Raw genomic sequence first — 13,479 nt, forward strand, 5'->3', positions numbered from 1 at the left:
AAATAATTTAAGAAGTAACATAATCAACCATTACAGAAATATGCACAAAATGATATTTAAACTGGTTAAGGCATATAGGTGGCATCCTTTTTTTTTTTTTTAAATATTTATTTATTTACTTGAAAGTCAGAGTTACACAGAGAAAGAAGGAAAGGCAGAAAGAGAGAGAGGTCTTCCATCCATTGTTTCACTCCACAGTTGGCCACAACGGCCGGAGCTGTGCCAATCCGAAGCTAGGAGCCAGGAGGTTCTTCCAGGTCTCCCATGCAGGTGCAGGGGCCCAAGGACTTGGGCCATCTTCTACTGCTTTCCCAGGCCATAGCAGAGAGCTGGACTGGAAGTGGAACAGCCAGGTCCCAAACTGGCACCCATATGGGATGCCGGCGCTTTAGGCCAGGGTGTTAACCAGCTGTGCCACAGCGGTGGCCCCAGGTAGCATCCTATTTAAAATCCTTTTATAAATATGATTGACAAAACAAAAATAGTGGTTCTTTCAGAATGCCCTATTCCAAAAGGAACCCACTTGCAGACCCACACATTCACCAGTAGTGGGAAGCAGAGAGTTGCTGCAGCTGCAAACCAAGAGCCACACATGTGCTTTGCCACCCCCTCATAGTGTCCTGTAGGGAAAGCCCTAAAAACCAAGAGCTCTGCACTATCCCAGGAACAGGCTTTTCCAATCGTGCTCTTTGAACAGGATAGAGACAGTTTGCTGGATTATAACATACAGCATCTCCAGTTATAACTTGAGAAGCATTATCTCAATAACAGTTATTACAGGCCAAATAAGTAATGATGTATCTATCAATGGCAAAATCATGCAACATTAGGAAGAAAAACCCCAAACCTTCCAGGTTACTATGTTTACGTTATACAGTCAGGAAAAACTTGCTCTGCTGGAGACACAAAACTATATATTAAAAAAAGTTCGGCCGGTGCCGCAGCTCACTAGGCTAAACCTCTGCCTAGCGGCACTGGCACACCAGGTTCTAGTCCCGGTCAGGGCGCCAGATTCTGTCCTGGTCGCCCCTCTTCCAGGCCAGCTCTCTGCTATGGCCCAGGAGTGCAGTGGAGGATGGCCCAAGTGCTTGGGCCCTGCACCTGCATGGGAGACCAGGAGAAGCACCTGGCTCCTGGCTTCAGATCAGCGCGGTGCGCCAGCCGTGGCGGCCATTGGAGGGTGAACCAACGGCAAAGGAAGACCTTTCTCTCTGTCTCTCTCACTGTCCGCTCTGCCTGTCAAAAAAAAAAAAAAAAAAAAAAGTTCAGGAGCTAGTGTTGCAGTGTAGCAGGTAACAATGCCACAGGCAATGCCAGCATCCTATATGGGCATGAGTACTGACTGCTCCACTTTTGATCCAGCTCCCTGCTATGGCCTGGGAAAGCAACGAAGGATGGCCTGAGTGCTTCGGCCTCTGCTACCCATGTGGGAGACTTGGATGAGGCATCTGGCTCAGCCCTGACAGTGGCAGCCATCTAGAGAGTGAACCAGAAGATAGAAGATGCTCTCTCTCTGTAACTCTGGCAGCTCACTAGGCTAATCCTCCGCCTTGCAGCGCGGGCACACTGGGTTCTAATCCCGGTCGGGGCGCCAGATTCTGTCCCGGTTGCCCCTCTTCCAGGCCAGCTCTCTGCTGTGGCCCGGGAGTGCAGTGGAGGATGGCCCAAGTCCTTGGGCCCTGCACCCCATGGGAAACCAGGATAAGCACCTGGCTCCTGCCATCGGATCAGCACAGTGCGCCGGCCATGGTGCGCCGGCCACAGCGCGCCAGCCATGGCGGCCATTGGAGGGTGAACCAATGGCAAAGGAAGACCTTTCTCTCTGTCTCTCTCTCTCACTGTCCACTCTGCCTGTCAAAAAATAATAAATAAATAAAGAAATTTAAAGAAATAAAAAAATAAAGTTCATACGTAATTTGTCTTATCAGTTCTTTAATAAGTTATAATAATATAGAGCTTGCACAGGACAACCAAATCTGCAGAATAAAGAAGAATAAAGAGTCCAGAAGCAGACCTAGGTATATTGAGGACCTTGAGTTATGGCAGAAAGGGCATTACAAATCACGAAGCAACAGTGAACTCAACAAAAGGTACTGATACAATTTACCATGCTTAAAAACAAAAGAAAACACTTCTCTGCTTCCCTCAGCTCATAAAATAAACTCCAGACAGACTGACAGTGATGATTATGAATAATTCTGCGAAACTGTTGGGACAAGGCTGATCCTGGGAAGGTAGCATAAGGTAACAGAGGTAAAACCACACCACACCATGGTGCACCACAGACAGCCCACAAGCCATAGGGAGCTGGCGGGGCAAGGAGGGGCCTTTCCTTCAGGTTTCAGAGGCACTCTGGCCCTGCTCACACTTCAAATGTGGACTTTTGGACTCTAGAACTCTGACACAATAAATTTCTATTGTTTTAAATAGAGAAGAAAATTTTCAATATAAACAATAGTGAAAAAATAATCAAGATTAAGAATCTAAAATACAAGTAAGAAAAAAGCCGAACAGCTAATAAGCACAGGAAAACATGATTTACCTTATTAAGTAATCAGGGAGATACATATTTGTCGCTCCCCGTCTTCGTGGAGGAACGACACTAAACCCTGCCTAGGCTTCATATCCGAGTCACGGCACCATTATGTCGCTCCCCCTCTTCGTGGAGGAACGACACAGGACCCTGCGCTGTTCTTTCGTCTGCTCGGCCCTCCCCGGGTTCGCTGCTGGTTCTTCCCGGGTTGGCTACTATCCCTTCCACCTCCGTGGAAGGGCAGTTCCCCCTGGCCGCATTCCCCACTTCCGCAGGGGAGCGGCACACCGCCGGCCGGCTCTTCTCGGGGGCTGCACGGGTTCCCTTAGATGTTCCCCATAGATGTTCCTGGTGCATGCCGTCTCTCTCCTCCTTTATAGTCCTCCTCCGCCAATCCCAACTCGGCTGCCCACACGCCGAGTACGCTGCTCTCCAATCAGGAGCAAGTCCTACAGTTTATTAGTTGAACTGGAGGCAGCTGGGTAGAAGCTGTTTTCTCCTCTCCCAGCGCCATATTGTAGGAGAGCAGATGCATAGAATAAGTCTTAATTCCAGTAACTCAGTCTAGTCCGAGCTTGCTCCCCACACATATTAAAATGAGAAATTATGAGGTTAATAAACATTAAGAAGTCTGAAAATACCAAGTGTTAAAGATAATGTAAGGAAATGGATGAAGAAAGCAAAAGCACTCAGTAACTCCTTATAGGATTATAAATTTCTACGATGGAGTGCAGACTCACCTGGCTTCCTGTGAAATTCTAAAAGAATGCCCTATGAATCAGCATTCAACTTCAGTTAAAATCTAGAGACTCAGAACCTGCACTGTGACACAGTAGATTAAAGCCCTGCCCTTAGTGTTGGAATCCCATATGCGCGCCAGTTCGAGGCCCAGCTGCTCCATTTCTGATCCCGTTCTCTGCTATGGCCTGGGAAATCAGCATAGGACGACTCAAGGAGTCCTTGGGTCCTTGTACCAGCGCAGCTCCAGCCGTTGCAGCCACCTGGGGGGGGAGGTGAACCAGTGGACGGGAGACCTTTCTCTCTTTGTCTCTACCTCTCTCTGTAACTCTGTCTTTCAAATAAATAAATAAAATAAAATTTTTAAAAAACCCTAGAAACTCACAGGCATGCTCATGAAAGGATCCACATGTGAATTTCCAAGTCAGCATTATGGGTAGCCACAGAAAAATGTTTTGAAAGAACTCCAGTTATTCACCAGCAACAGAATACACAAATAAGGTGGTATAGTATCATATGAAAAAATATACTAATACCAAAGCACTTAAAATGAACAAAATGAGTATGCATTTATCAACATGACTTGATCTCAACAGGCCAATGATGAGACAGGGGTCATGGAGGTGGGAGGCACAGATGGAAAAATGGGAAAAAGATTTGGAAGAAAATATTAAGGACTACAACATTAACTATAATCGCAAATTTTTTAATTGAAAAATGGAAATTTTAACATTGCTTGAGGTGACTGTATGTATAATTTTATTACATTAGCCTCTGAATTTCTCTGTAATTTGCTATTATTGTTGTTTATTATGCACAAAAACAGACTGAAAGGAAACCTTATGAAAGGATAAGGAATTTTACCTTGAGTAATAAGAACAAGGCTTTTTCATTTGTCTGCAATACTATTTCAATTTTTCATTTTAAGTATACATTATTTGTAAAATTGGTAGAAATCTGTTTGAACAGGAAAAAATGTATACAAGAGATGATTAGATTGGATTCCAGGTGGTTTTGTGTCACATAAATACCTGGCTTTGAAAATCCTGACAAATGGTATCTGTACCCTTGTATCTATGGTAAAATACTCTCCGAGTTTTAAACAACCAAAAATACTCCTAAACTTTTACATAAAATATGAACGTACCAATCAAGAGAAAAACTTTCTTCTATCAATAACATCCTAGTGTTTGAGAAAGGATAAAGAAAAGGGCTCCATAATAGCTGCAGACCACTTATGCCTTCATCACAATTCATAAATACACAAAAATACACAGGCAGCATAAGGAACTAATCTGAAATTCATTTCAGTATGTTTTGCTACATATCACAATGAACGTTTCCTGGAAAGCATTTCAAACTAGTATACATGAGAAAGTGATATAACCTATCATCATATTCCATTCCATCAGAAAGCAAAACTGAAACTTGTGTTGTATATAATAGGTATTGGTCAAATAAGCTCATCAAGCCTCCGTTTTCTCAACTGTAAAATCAGCATACCCTACCATGCCTACCACACAGGGCTGGGGGATCAAAAACAGTGAGAAGAACATACCAAAACCAATACCCAGCCTTAAGGAGCATTAATGTATAATTACACTGAAAATGGGAAATTTCACTTGATTACCAACAGAAAACAAGGAAGTAAATGTAGAAGATAGCAAATATAATGTATATGAAATAGAAAAACAGAATCTTTTTCTAGTGAAAAGACACAAAAACTTTAAACATCCATACTGAATAATAACCCGACAACAGAGTAACTCCTCCATCAACAGTTTCAAGAAATCATTGCTTTCACATAAAAAAAAAAAAAACCTGTAAAACATTATAGATGATCTACAAGCAAGTTAAGTACATAGACAGAATACAGAAAAAAGGCACGAAAGTGAAGAGAGATGTTGGAATGGTGAACTGTGTCCCACAATGTGTTTCCTATCTGCTTCATGGAACAGTCATTTTTACCTATCTCAACTCACAAACAGATGGGGTAACTAAGAAATTCAGGCAGCCAACTAACCAAATCAACCTACCTACCAGCAGGGCTAAGAGCCAGAGAGCTACAATACTGCTATAATGGCTTTATAATTAAATAAGCAGCAAAAGCATAAACAACTCCGAAATTGCAGAAGGCATCTTACCAAGGTGATGTCTCGCGAAGCTGCGGCAGCACTCATGTGCAAACTGGGTTGCCGCACGGAACTGCTGCAATCAAGGGCTCGAGCAAATGTCCCAACGGCCCTGAGCAAGCCACAAACACAAAACGGAAAATTAAAACACATTTGGACAACAAATGAAAAATCATTAAAGAAAAGGCAAAAAAATTGTTGGAGGGCTGAGAGTGAAATATCAAATAAAAAGTGTTTTTATTTCTTTAAGTTTTTTTGTTTGTTTGTTTTTTGTTTTTTTGCCAGGCAGAGTTAGACAGTGAGAGAGAAAGACAGAGAGAGAGTTATAGACAGTGAGAGAGAGACAGAAAAGAAAGGTCTTCCTTCCGTTGGTACACTCCCCTAATGGCCGCTACAGCCGATGCTGTGATGATCCGAAGCCAGGAGCCGGGTACTTCCTTCTGGTCTCCCATGTGGGCCAACCTCCACTGCCTTCCTGGGCCACAGCAGAGAGCTGGACTGGAAGAGGAGCAACCGGGAAAGAACCGGCGCCCCAACCAGGACTAGAACCTGGGGTGCTGGCACCACAGGCGGAAGATTAGCCAAGTGAGCCACGGCGCTGGCCTTCTGTAAGATTTAACAAGTAAGAAGACAACCCATATATGGTTCAGTATAAACTTTAATACTTTAAAAAATTATTTCTAATTATTATTTCTTTTATTGAAATGCAGAGATGGAGACAGAGATCTTCCATCTGCTGGCTCACTTCCCAAATGCACACTAATGCTGGGACTGGACAGGCTGAAGCCAGGAACCCAGAACTCAATCTGGGTCTCCCCTGTAGGTAGCAGGAACACAAGTACTTGAGCCATCAAGTGCTGCCTCTCAGGGAGCACATTAGCAGGAAGCTGGAATCAGAGGTGGAGCTGGGACTTGAACCCAGGTACTGCAATATGGGATACGAATGTCCCAAATGCTCTTTCAACCACTATGCCAAAGGTCTACTCTATGGTCATTATAATTAAATCAAGAGGAGGCCGGCGCCGTGGCTCACTAGGCTAATCCTCCGCCTTGCGGCGCCGGCACACTGGGTTCTAGTCCCGGTCGGGGCGCCGGATTCTGTCCCGGTTGCCCCTTTTCCAGGCCAGCTCTCTGCTGTGGCCAGGGAGTACAGTGGAGGATGGCCCAAGTGCTTGGGCCCTGCACCCCATGGGAGACCAGGAGAAGTACCTGGCTCCTGCCATCGGATCAGCGCAGCGCGCCAGCCGTGGCGGCCATTGGAGGGTGAACCAACGGCAAAAGGAAGACCTTTCTCTCTGTCTCTCTCTCTCACTGTCCACTCTGCCTGTCAAAAAAAGAAGAAGAAGAAGAAGAAGAAGAAGAAGAAGAAGAAGAAGAAGAAGAAATAATTAAATCAAGAGAAAACAAAATAGCCAATATGGACATAACAAAAAAGGATCATAAAATACCATGGATTAAACTCTCTGGTATTCAAATTTGCTCAAAAAACGAGATGCAAATCAACTGCACAATTAGACTATTGTTGCAAAGTAAGTTCTGACCACTCTTTTAGTCCAAATTATGAAACCTTACTAACATTTCTTTCTGTGAAATGAGATCTCATTATGGCAACCCCATCCTGTGAAGCACTCAATATAATAATTTCTACTAAATCTCATTAAAAAATTACCACAAAGCTGATTTTTACTTAATGACTTAGAAGGCTTCCCTATATGGAAAAATCTCTCATCTAAATAGAAAATGTTGAGTGGGCACTGTGGCACAGTGGGTTAAGCCACTGCTTGGGATGCCCACATCACATATCGGAGTGCCTGGGATTGAGTCCTGCCCCTGGGTCCAAACCAGCTTCCTACTAATGTACCTAGGAGGCAGCAGATGAATGGCCCAAGTACTTAGGTTCCTACCACCTACATGGAAGACCTGGATGGAGTTCCAGGCTCTGGTATCAGCTTAGCCCATTACTGGCTGCTCCAGATTTTGAAGAATGAACCAGCAGGCAGAAGACAGATTTCTCTCGCATGAAACGAAAGTGCAACTTGACTGTGTAGTGCCTGCATTTTAAACATGTTAGCTGGAGCCAGTGCTGTGGTGTAGCAGGTAAAAGCTGCTGCGTGCAGTGCCGGCATCCTACATGGATGCCGGTTCAAGTTCTGGCTGTTCCACTTCCAATCCAGCTCTCTGTTATGCCCTGGGAGAGCAGCAGAAGATGGCCCAGGGTCCTTGGGCCCCTGCACCCATGTGGGAGACCCAGAAGAAGCTCCTTGCTCCTGGCTTCAGATCAGCCCAGCTCTGGCCGTTGCCGCCAATTAGGGAGTGAACCAGCGGATGAAGACCTCTCTCTCTCTGCCTCTGCCTCTGCCTCTCCTCGCTCTGTGTAACTCTAACTTTCAAATAAATAAATAAATCTTCAAAAAAAATGTTAGCTGAAGAAGAGAATTTATGTATTTTTAAATTAATGTCTTTATTAAAAGGCAAAGAGAAAAAAAGAGGCAATGAGTTCCTACCTGCTGGTTCACTCTCCAAATGGCTGCAACAGTCAGGAGCCAGGAACTCAATCCAGGTCTCCTGTGTCAGTGGTAGGAATCTAATTACTTGAACACCAGCTGCTGCCTCCCAGAGTATGCAGTAGCAGGAAGCTGGAGACTGGAACTGGAGCTGAGAATTGAACCCAGCCACTCCAATGTGGAACATGAATATCCTAACCACAAAGCTAACCATACATTCTCAAAAGAGATTTTTTTAAAAACATTTTAATTAAAATATAACACATGAGCATGAAAGTATAGACTGTACAGCCATTTAGTTACCACAAAGAGAACACACCCAGATCACCAACAGCTGGGTCAAGAAACAGACCATGACCAGCACCCAGAAAGGTTCCTAATATACCTTCCCAATTACTACTCCTGCCCTCCTTCCCTAAGAGAACTACCACCCTCCTGGATTCTAACACCATAGCCTAGTTTTTCTCAGAGAATCACACAGTATGGACAATTTCTTATATACAGCTTCTTTTGTTCAAAATTAAGTTTGTGGCTTTGTCCATGTTGCTGACTCCAGCAGTGGGCCTTGATTCACCCTGTTACACAGCATTCCTCTGCATGATTCCCCACCTAGCACCACTCCATTGTTGATGAACATTCAGTGTTGTTTCCAGTCTGGAGCCAATCAGAATGATACTGCTAATGCCATTTGTGTATGTATCCTTTGGTGCAGTGGTGTATGCATTTCAGCTGGGTACATACTGAAGTATGAGACACAGGGATGGCAGGGTTAGATGAAAGCATACAACCTTCAAAAGCATCTGTACCAATCTGTACTCCTATCAGCTGGGTATGAGCTGCTCCACATCTTCACTAATGCATGGTCTTTATAAATTTTAACTATTCTAGCCAATAGTATACAATTGTGGCCTTAATTTGTATTTAGGAGACTAATTTTTGAAGGCTGGCATTGTGGCACAGTGGGTTAAGCCCTATGACACCAGCATCGATATGAGTGCTGGGCTTCAGCCTGACCCAGCCTGCCTCTGTGACCATTTAGAGTGAACCAGCGGGTTGAAGACCTCTTTCTCTCTCCATCCCTCCCTTTCTGTGTAATTCAGCCTTTCAAATAAATCTTAAAAATAAAACAAAAAAAGCAGATGAGTAATTTTTAAAACAAATCCTGGGGGAAAAAAAGATAGTAGATACTACTCCTCAGTGCCCCTGATGCTGTCTTCCAAGGAAAGGAAAATATACAACCCATGGTGATTGGGAAAAGACAAAACAGAATCCAAATCACATCTGAAAACTGAAAAATCTTCTAGATAACCCACAGTTCTGATAACCTTTCTGGAGCTTCTGTTCCAGTGAGCCCCATCCGACTTTCATTTTCACCCCTCTACTCCACCGACTGGTTCCTTCCCAACAACGTATCATCAATCAAGCATCTTAATCCTATCAATCAGTGCTTGGAGTGTGGGCTCTGGACTCCCAATGCCTGGTCACCAATAAAATGGTGACCTTTCATGGTGACTGGTTCCATGAAGAGTGATGGGTTCTAATTACTTTTTCCTTTGTATTATAAATAAAGTTCAACAGATAAGCAGAGAATAAAATAATGAATCCTTACATCTACTTGATTATAATATTTTATCATGTTTGTTCCATTTTTTAAAAAGTTTTTTTTGCGGCCAGCGCCACGGCTCAATAGGTTAATCCTCCGCCTTGCAGCGCCGGCACACCAGGTTCTAATCCCGGTTGGGGCGCCTGATTCTGTCCCGGTTGCCCCTTTCCAGGCCAGCTCTCTGCTGTGGCCCGTAAGTTCAGCGGAGGATGGCCCAAGTGCTTGGGCCCTGCACCCCATGGGAGACCAGGAGAAGCACCTGGCTCCCGGCTTCGGATCAGTGCGGTGCGCCGGCTGCAGCGCGCCAGCCACAGTGGCCATTGGAGGGTGAACAAATGGTAAAGGAAGACCTTTCTCTGTCTCTCTCTCTCACTGTCCACTCTGCCTGTCAAAAAAAAAAAAAAAAGGTTCTTTTGCAAGAATTATTTTATTTATTTGAAAGACAAAGGAGTTACAGAGAGAAGTAGAGCCAGAGAGAGAGAGAGAGAGAGAGGTCTTCCATTCTGCTGGTTCACTCCCCAAATGACCGCAACAACCAGAGCTGAGCTGATCAGAAGCCAGGAGCCAGGAGCTTCTTTCAGGTCTCCCACATGGGTGCAGGGGCCCAAGGAGTTGGGCCTTCTTCTACTGCTCTCCCAGGCCATAGCAGAGAGCTGAATCAGAAGAGGAGCAGCCCGAACTTGAATCGGAGCCCAAATGGGATGCCGGCGCTGCAGGCTGGGGCTTTAATCCGCTGCGCCACAACGCCGGCCCCTTGTTTGGTCCATTATTAAAAAAAGATTGTTTGAAAGGCAGACAGACAGAGATCATCTATCCACTAGCTCACTCCCCAAATAGCTGCCAACAGCCAGGTCTGGGCCATCCCAAAGCCAGAAGCCAGGATTTCCTCCTGACTTTCCACATGGGTAGCAGGGACGCACACTAAGACTTAAGCTATCATCTGCTCATTCGCAGGCACTTTGGCAGGAAGCTGAGTAGTTGGGTCTCAAACTGGCACCCGGATATGGGATGCAGGCATCGCAACTGACAGCTTAACAGCTGTACCACAATGCCAGACCCTGGTTCTTCTTTTACGAAAATATATGTTAGGAGCCAGCGCCGTGGCTCACTTGGTTAATCCTCTTCCTGTGGCGCCGGCATCCCATATGGGCGCCGGGTTCTAGTCCCAGTAGCTCTTCTTCCAGTCTAGCTCTCTGCTGTGGCCCGGGAAGGCAGTGAAGGATGGCCCAAGTGCTTGGGCCCCTGCACCCACATGGGAGACCAGGAGGAGGCACTTGGCTCCTGGCTTGGGATCAGCGCAGCACCGACCATAGCAGCCATTTGGGGGCTAAACCAACGGAAGGAAGACCTTTCTCTCTGTCTCTCTCTCTCACTGTCTATAACTCTACCTATCAAATAAAAATTAAAAAAAGAAAGAAAATATATGTTATATATTTGGTTAGATTAACAGAACTATATATATTTACTATATACAAAAATGAAACTATAACATTCTTTTGTATACTGAAAAATTTTTCATGATTACAAGTATATGCACATAAATGATCATTCTGTATGCATGCTCATTTAGATTTATCTCTGTCACAGATAGTTGTCATTCGTTTAACTGCACTAAAGTCATATCCCATTATATAAACACACCTCCATTCATCAATGGCTTGCAGATGCCTTTTCAGTTTTTTTCCAACTTTTCCACTAATTATAATGCTATGATAGTCTCATTTACATTTTGCTTTATGACAACTTTTCTCATGAGCATCATTTACATTTATAATTGAAAAAATAAAGAAAAAATTCTGCCCCATTCATTTTCTCAAGAGAAAAGGAAAGGGAGTGAGAAAGCCTGGCAGCCAGGCTAAAATCTCTGAAAGAAATCCTCTTCTTAGCAATGGGCCTCACTCACACATGTATGTGATAAAAGGACTCAAGTTGGAAACTCTTACTGACACCTGAATAATCCACATCTATAGCTAAAGATTTTACTGCTGGGGCCGCACTGTGGTATAATGGGTAAAGCTGCCGCCTGCAGTGCTGGCATCCCATAAGGGCACTGGTTCGAGTCTGGGCTGCTCCACTTCTGATTCAGCTCTCTGCTATGGCCTGGGAAAGCAATAGAAGATGGCTCAACTCCTTGGGCCCCTGCACCCACCTTGGAGACCTGGAAGAAGCTCCTGATTCCTGGTTCCAGTTCAGTGCAGCTCCAGCCATTGCAGTCATCTGGGGAGTGAACCAGTGGATGGAAGATCTCTCCCTCCCTCCCTCCCTCTCTCTCTCTTTTTCTCTCTCTCTCTCCTTCTCTCTCTGTGTAACTCTTTCAAGTAAATAAATAAATCTTTAAAAAAAATTTTTGCTGCTTTCATTAAAGATGCCGATCTTCAGGTGTTATATATTCTTTATATCCTCCTGTTTTCTTAGTGAAAATTAATAGACATATTTTCATTTACAACAGAAATTATTGTCAGTAAGTTGCATTATTTAGGAAGGCGTGGGACATATATCAAGCTTTCTAACTAGGATAATAATACCACCAAAGGCAAAGAAGTGGGATACAAAGAAAATATACATATTTCTAAATTCTTTAAAAGAAAAGATGTTCCTTGACTCACAAGTGCCATACTCACCGTGCTACAACTAAAAACTGGTCAATCTGTCGATCCGTAAGTGGGCTATTTGGATCCCAAACTTTAACTTCCAGTTTTGACTGTTCCCTCTCATCTGATTCTCCTGCCCAACAAAAGAAAAGGAGTCATGTTACACAATACCCCGTCACCTGTAGTTGTTAAATGTAAGGTAAATGCTCATGGTTTTGGTCAGTTCTTTTGTATCACAGATGGACAGCGCCTTGTCAAGTGCATACTGATGACAATATGGTAAACCAACTGTATGGGACCATCATCACTGTGAATCTCCTGAGAACCTCAATACGTGACTAAGCACCACACTTGGGGACGTAAAGATGAAAACAAAAGCACGCCTGCTGCAGACAGTGAAACTGTGATGAAACTTGTACATGAATACCATGTTACAAACAAAGGAGGAGATGTATCATCAGCTGCAGACACGGCTGTAAGAATCTGAAGGGTAGAGGAATCATTTCAGGCTAGCTGGGAAATGGTGACATGAAAGAAGGCACATTTTTGCTAAGACTGAAGGACAGGAATACACTGGCAGGGCAGAGGACTCAACAAAAAGAAATAAGAACATGAACAAAGTCATGAGGCAAAAAAATGCGATGATAAGAAACAAAAGCTCATTTTTTTAACAGGAATGAAAGCAGGGAGCTCTGAGTAGTGGATTAGGAACTTATTACTGAAGATTCTGTGCAAATTTCCTGAACAAATTTTATTTTGAGGTAATGAGAAAGCCCTGGCATTTTGGGTAATGGAATGATAAGACCAGAACCAAAACATGAAATTTCATATTTAGCAATGGTATATAATTTGCTCTGCAGAGATATCTGATAAAGACAGATAAATCAAACTCCTCTAAAAGTCCCACCTGGAAGTAATGAGGGGCTGAAAGACGGTGTTGAGGGTGAAATATAGAGAGAAGAGAAGATTTAGGAATGCCAGGGGCAGACTGGATGTACAGTGTCAATTTTAAGTCTTCTGAGCCGTACAGAAGAGCACTGGCATAAACACAGAACAGGAGGGGAGGGCTAAGGGACAGGCTAACAATAATGCAGGCAGCTTTGTTTTAGGATATCTCACAAGAAGATACAACCATCAGGCAAGACAGGATTTAAGTGGACAGCAAGATAGGGTTTAAGTGGAAACAGACTTGGGAGCCAAATGAAGTTTGATGTACAGCTACAGACTCCTAGGCTAGACGCTCTTGGTCAAGAGGGACTGGTCTGGGCCGTGTTTTGCTTTCGATCACTGCATCTTTAACAGCAGGCAGCACGTCTTGCAGTAACTGACAACACACTGATGGAGGCACAGAATCAGCACACCACCTGCAATTGCCTCA

At 44.1% G+C, this 13,479-nt stretch overlaps 1 protein-coding gene across 27 annotated transcripts in view; it reads right to left on the minus strand.

The window, feature by feature from the left end:
• MTA3 (metastasis associated 1 family member 3) overlaps window positions 1–13,479 on the minus strand; it is a 222,182-nt gene that overhangs the window by 59,662 nt on the left and 149,041 nt on the right. For 26 of the 27 annotated variants that reach the window (XR_011386670.2, XR_011386669.2, XM_089326485.1 and 23 more), the window contains 2 exons: window positions 12,132–12,234; window positions 5,416–5,515 (listed from right to left, as the gene is read on the minus strand). Coding sequence is in view for 24 of the 27 variants with exons in the window: in XM_089326485.1 (XP_089182611.1) it covers window positions 5,416–5,515; window positions 12,132–12,234 (203 nt within the window). In the remaining 3 variants the exon portion in view is untranslated. Of the gene's footprint in view, window positions 1–2,542; window positions 2,914–5,415; window positions 5,516–12,131; window positions 12,235–13,479 lie in introns of those variants that run through there. The other variant, XM_089326491.1, reaches the window with a different exon arrangement.

The sequence above is a fragment of the Oryctolagus cuniculus genome, chromosome 2 (genome assembly GCF_051225735.1).
Source record: "Oryctolagus cuniculus isolate XC-2025 breed Fujian yellow rabbit chromosome 2, ASM5122573v1, whole genome shotgun sequence".
NCBI lineage: Eukaryota > Metazoa > Chordata > Mammalia > Lagomorpha > Leporidae > Oryctolagus > Oryctolagus cuniculus.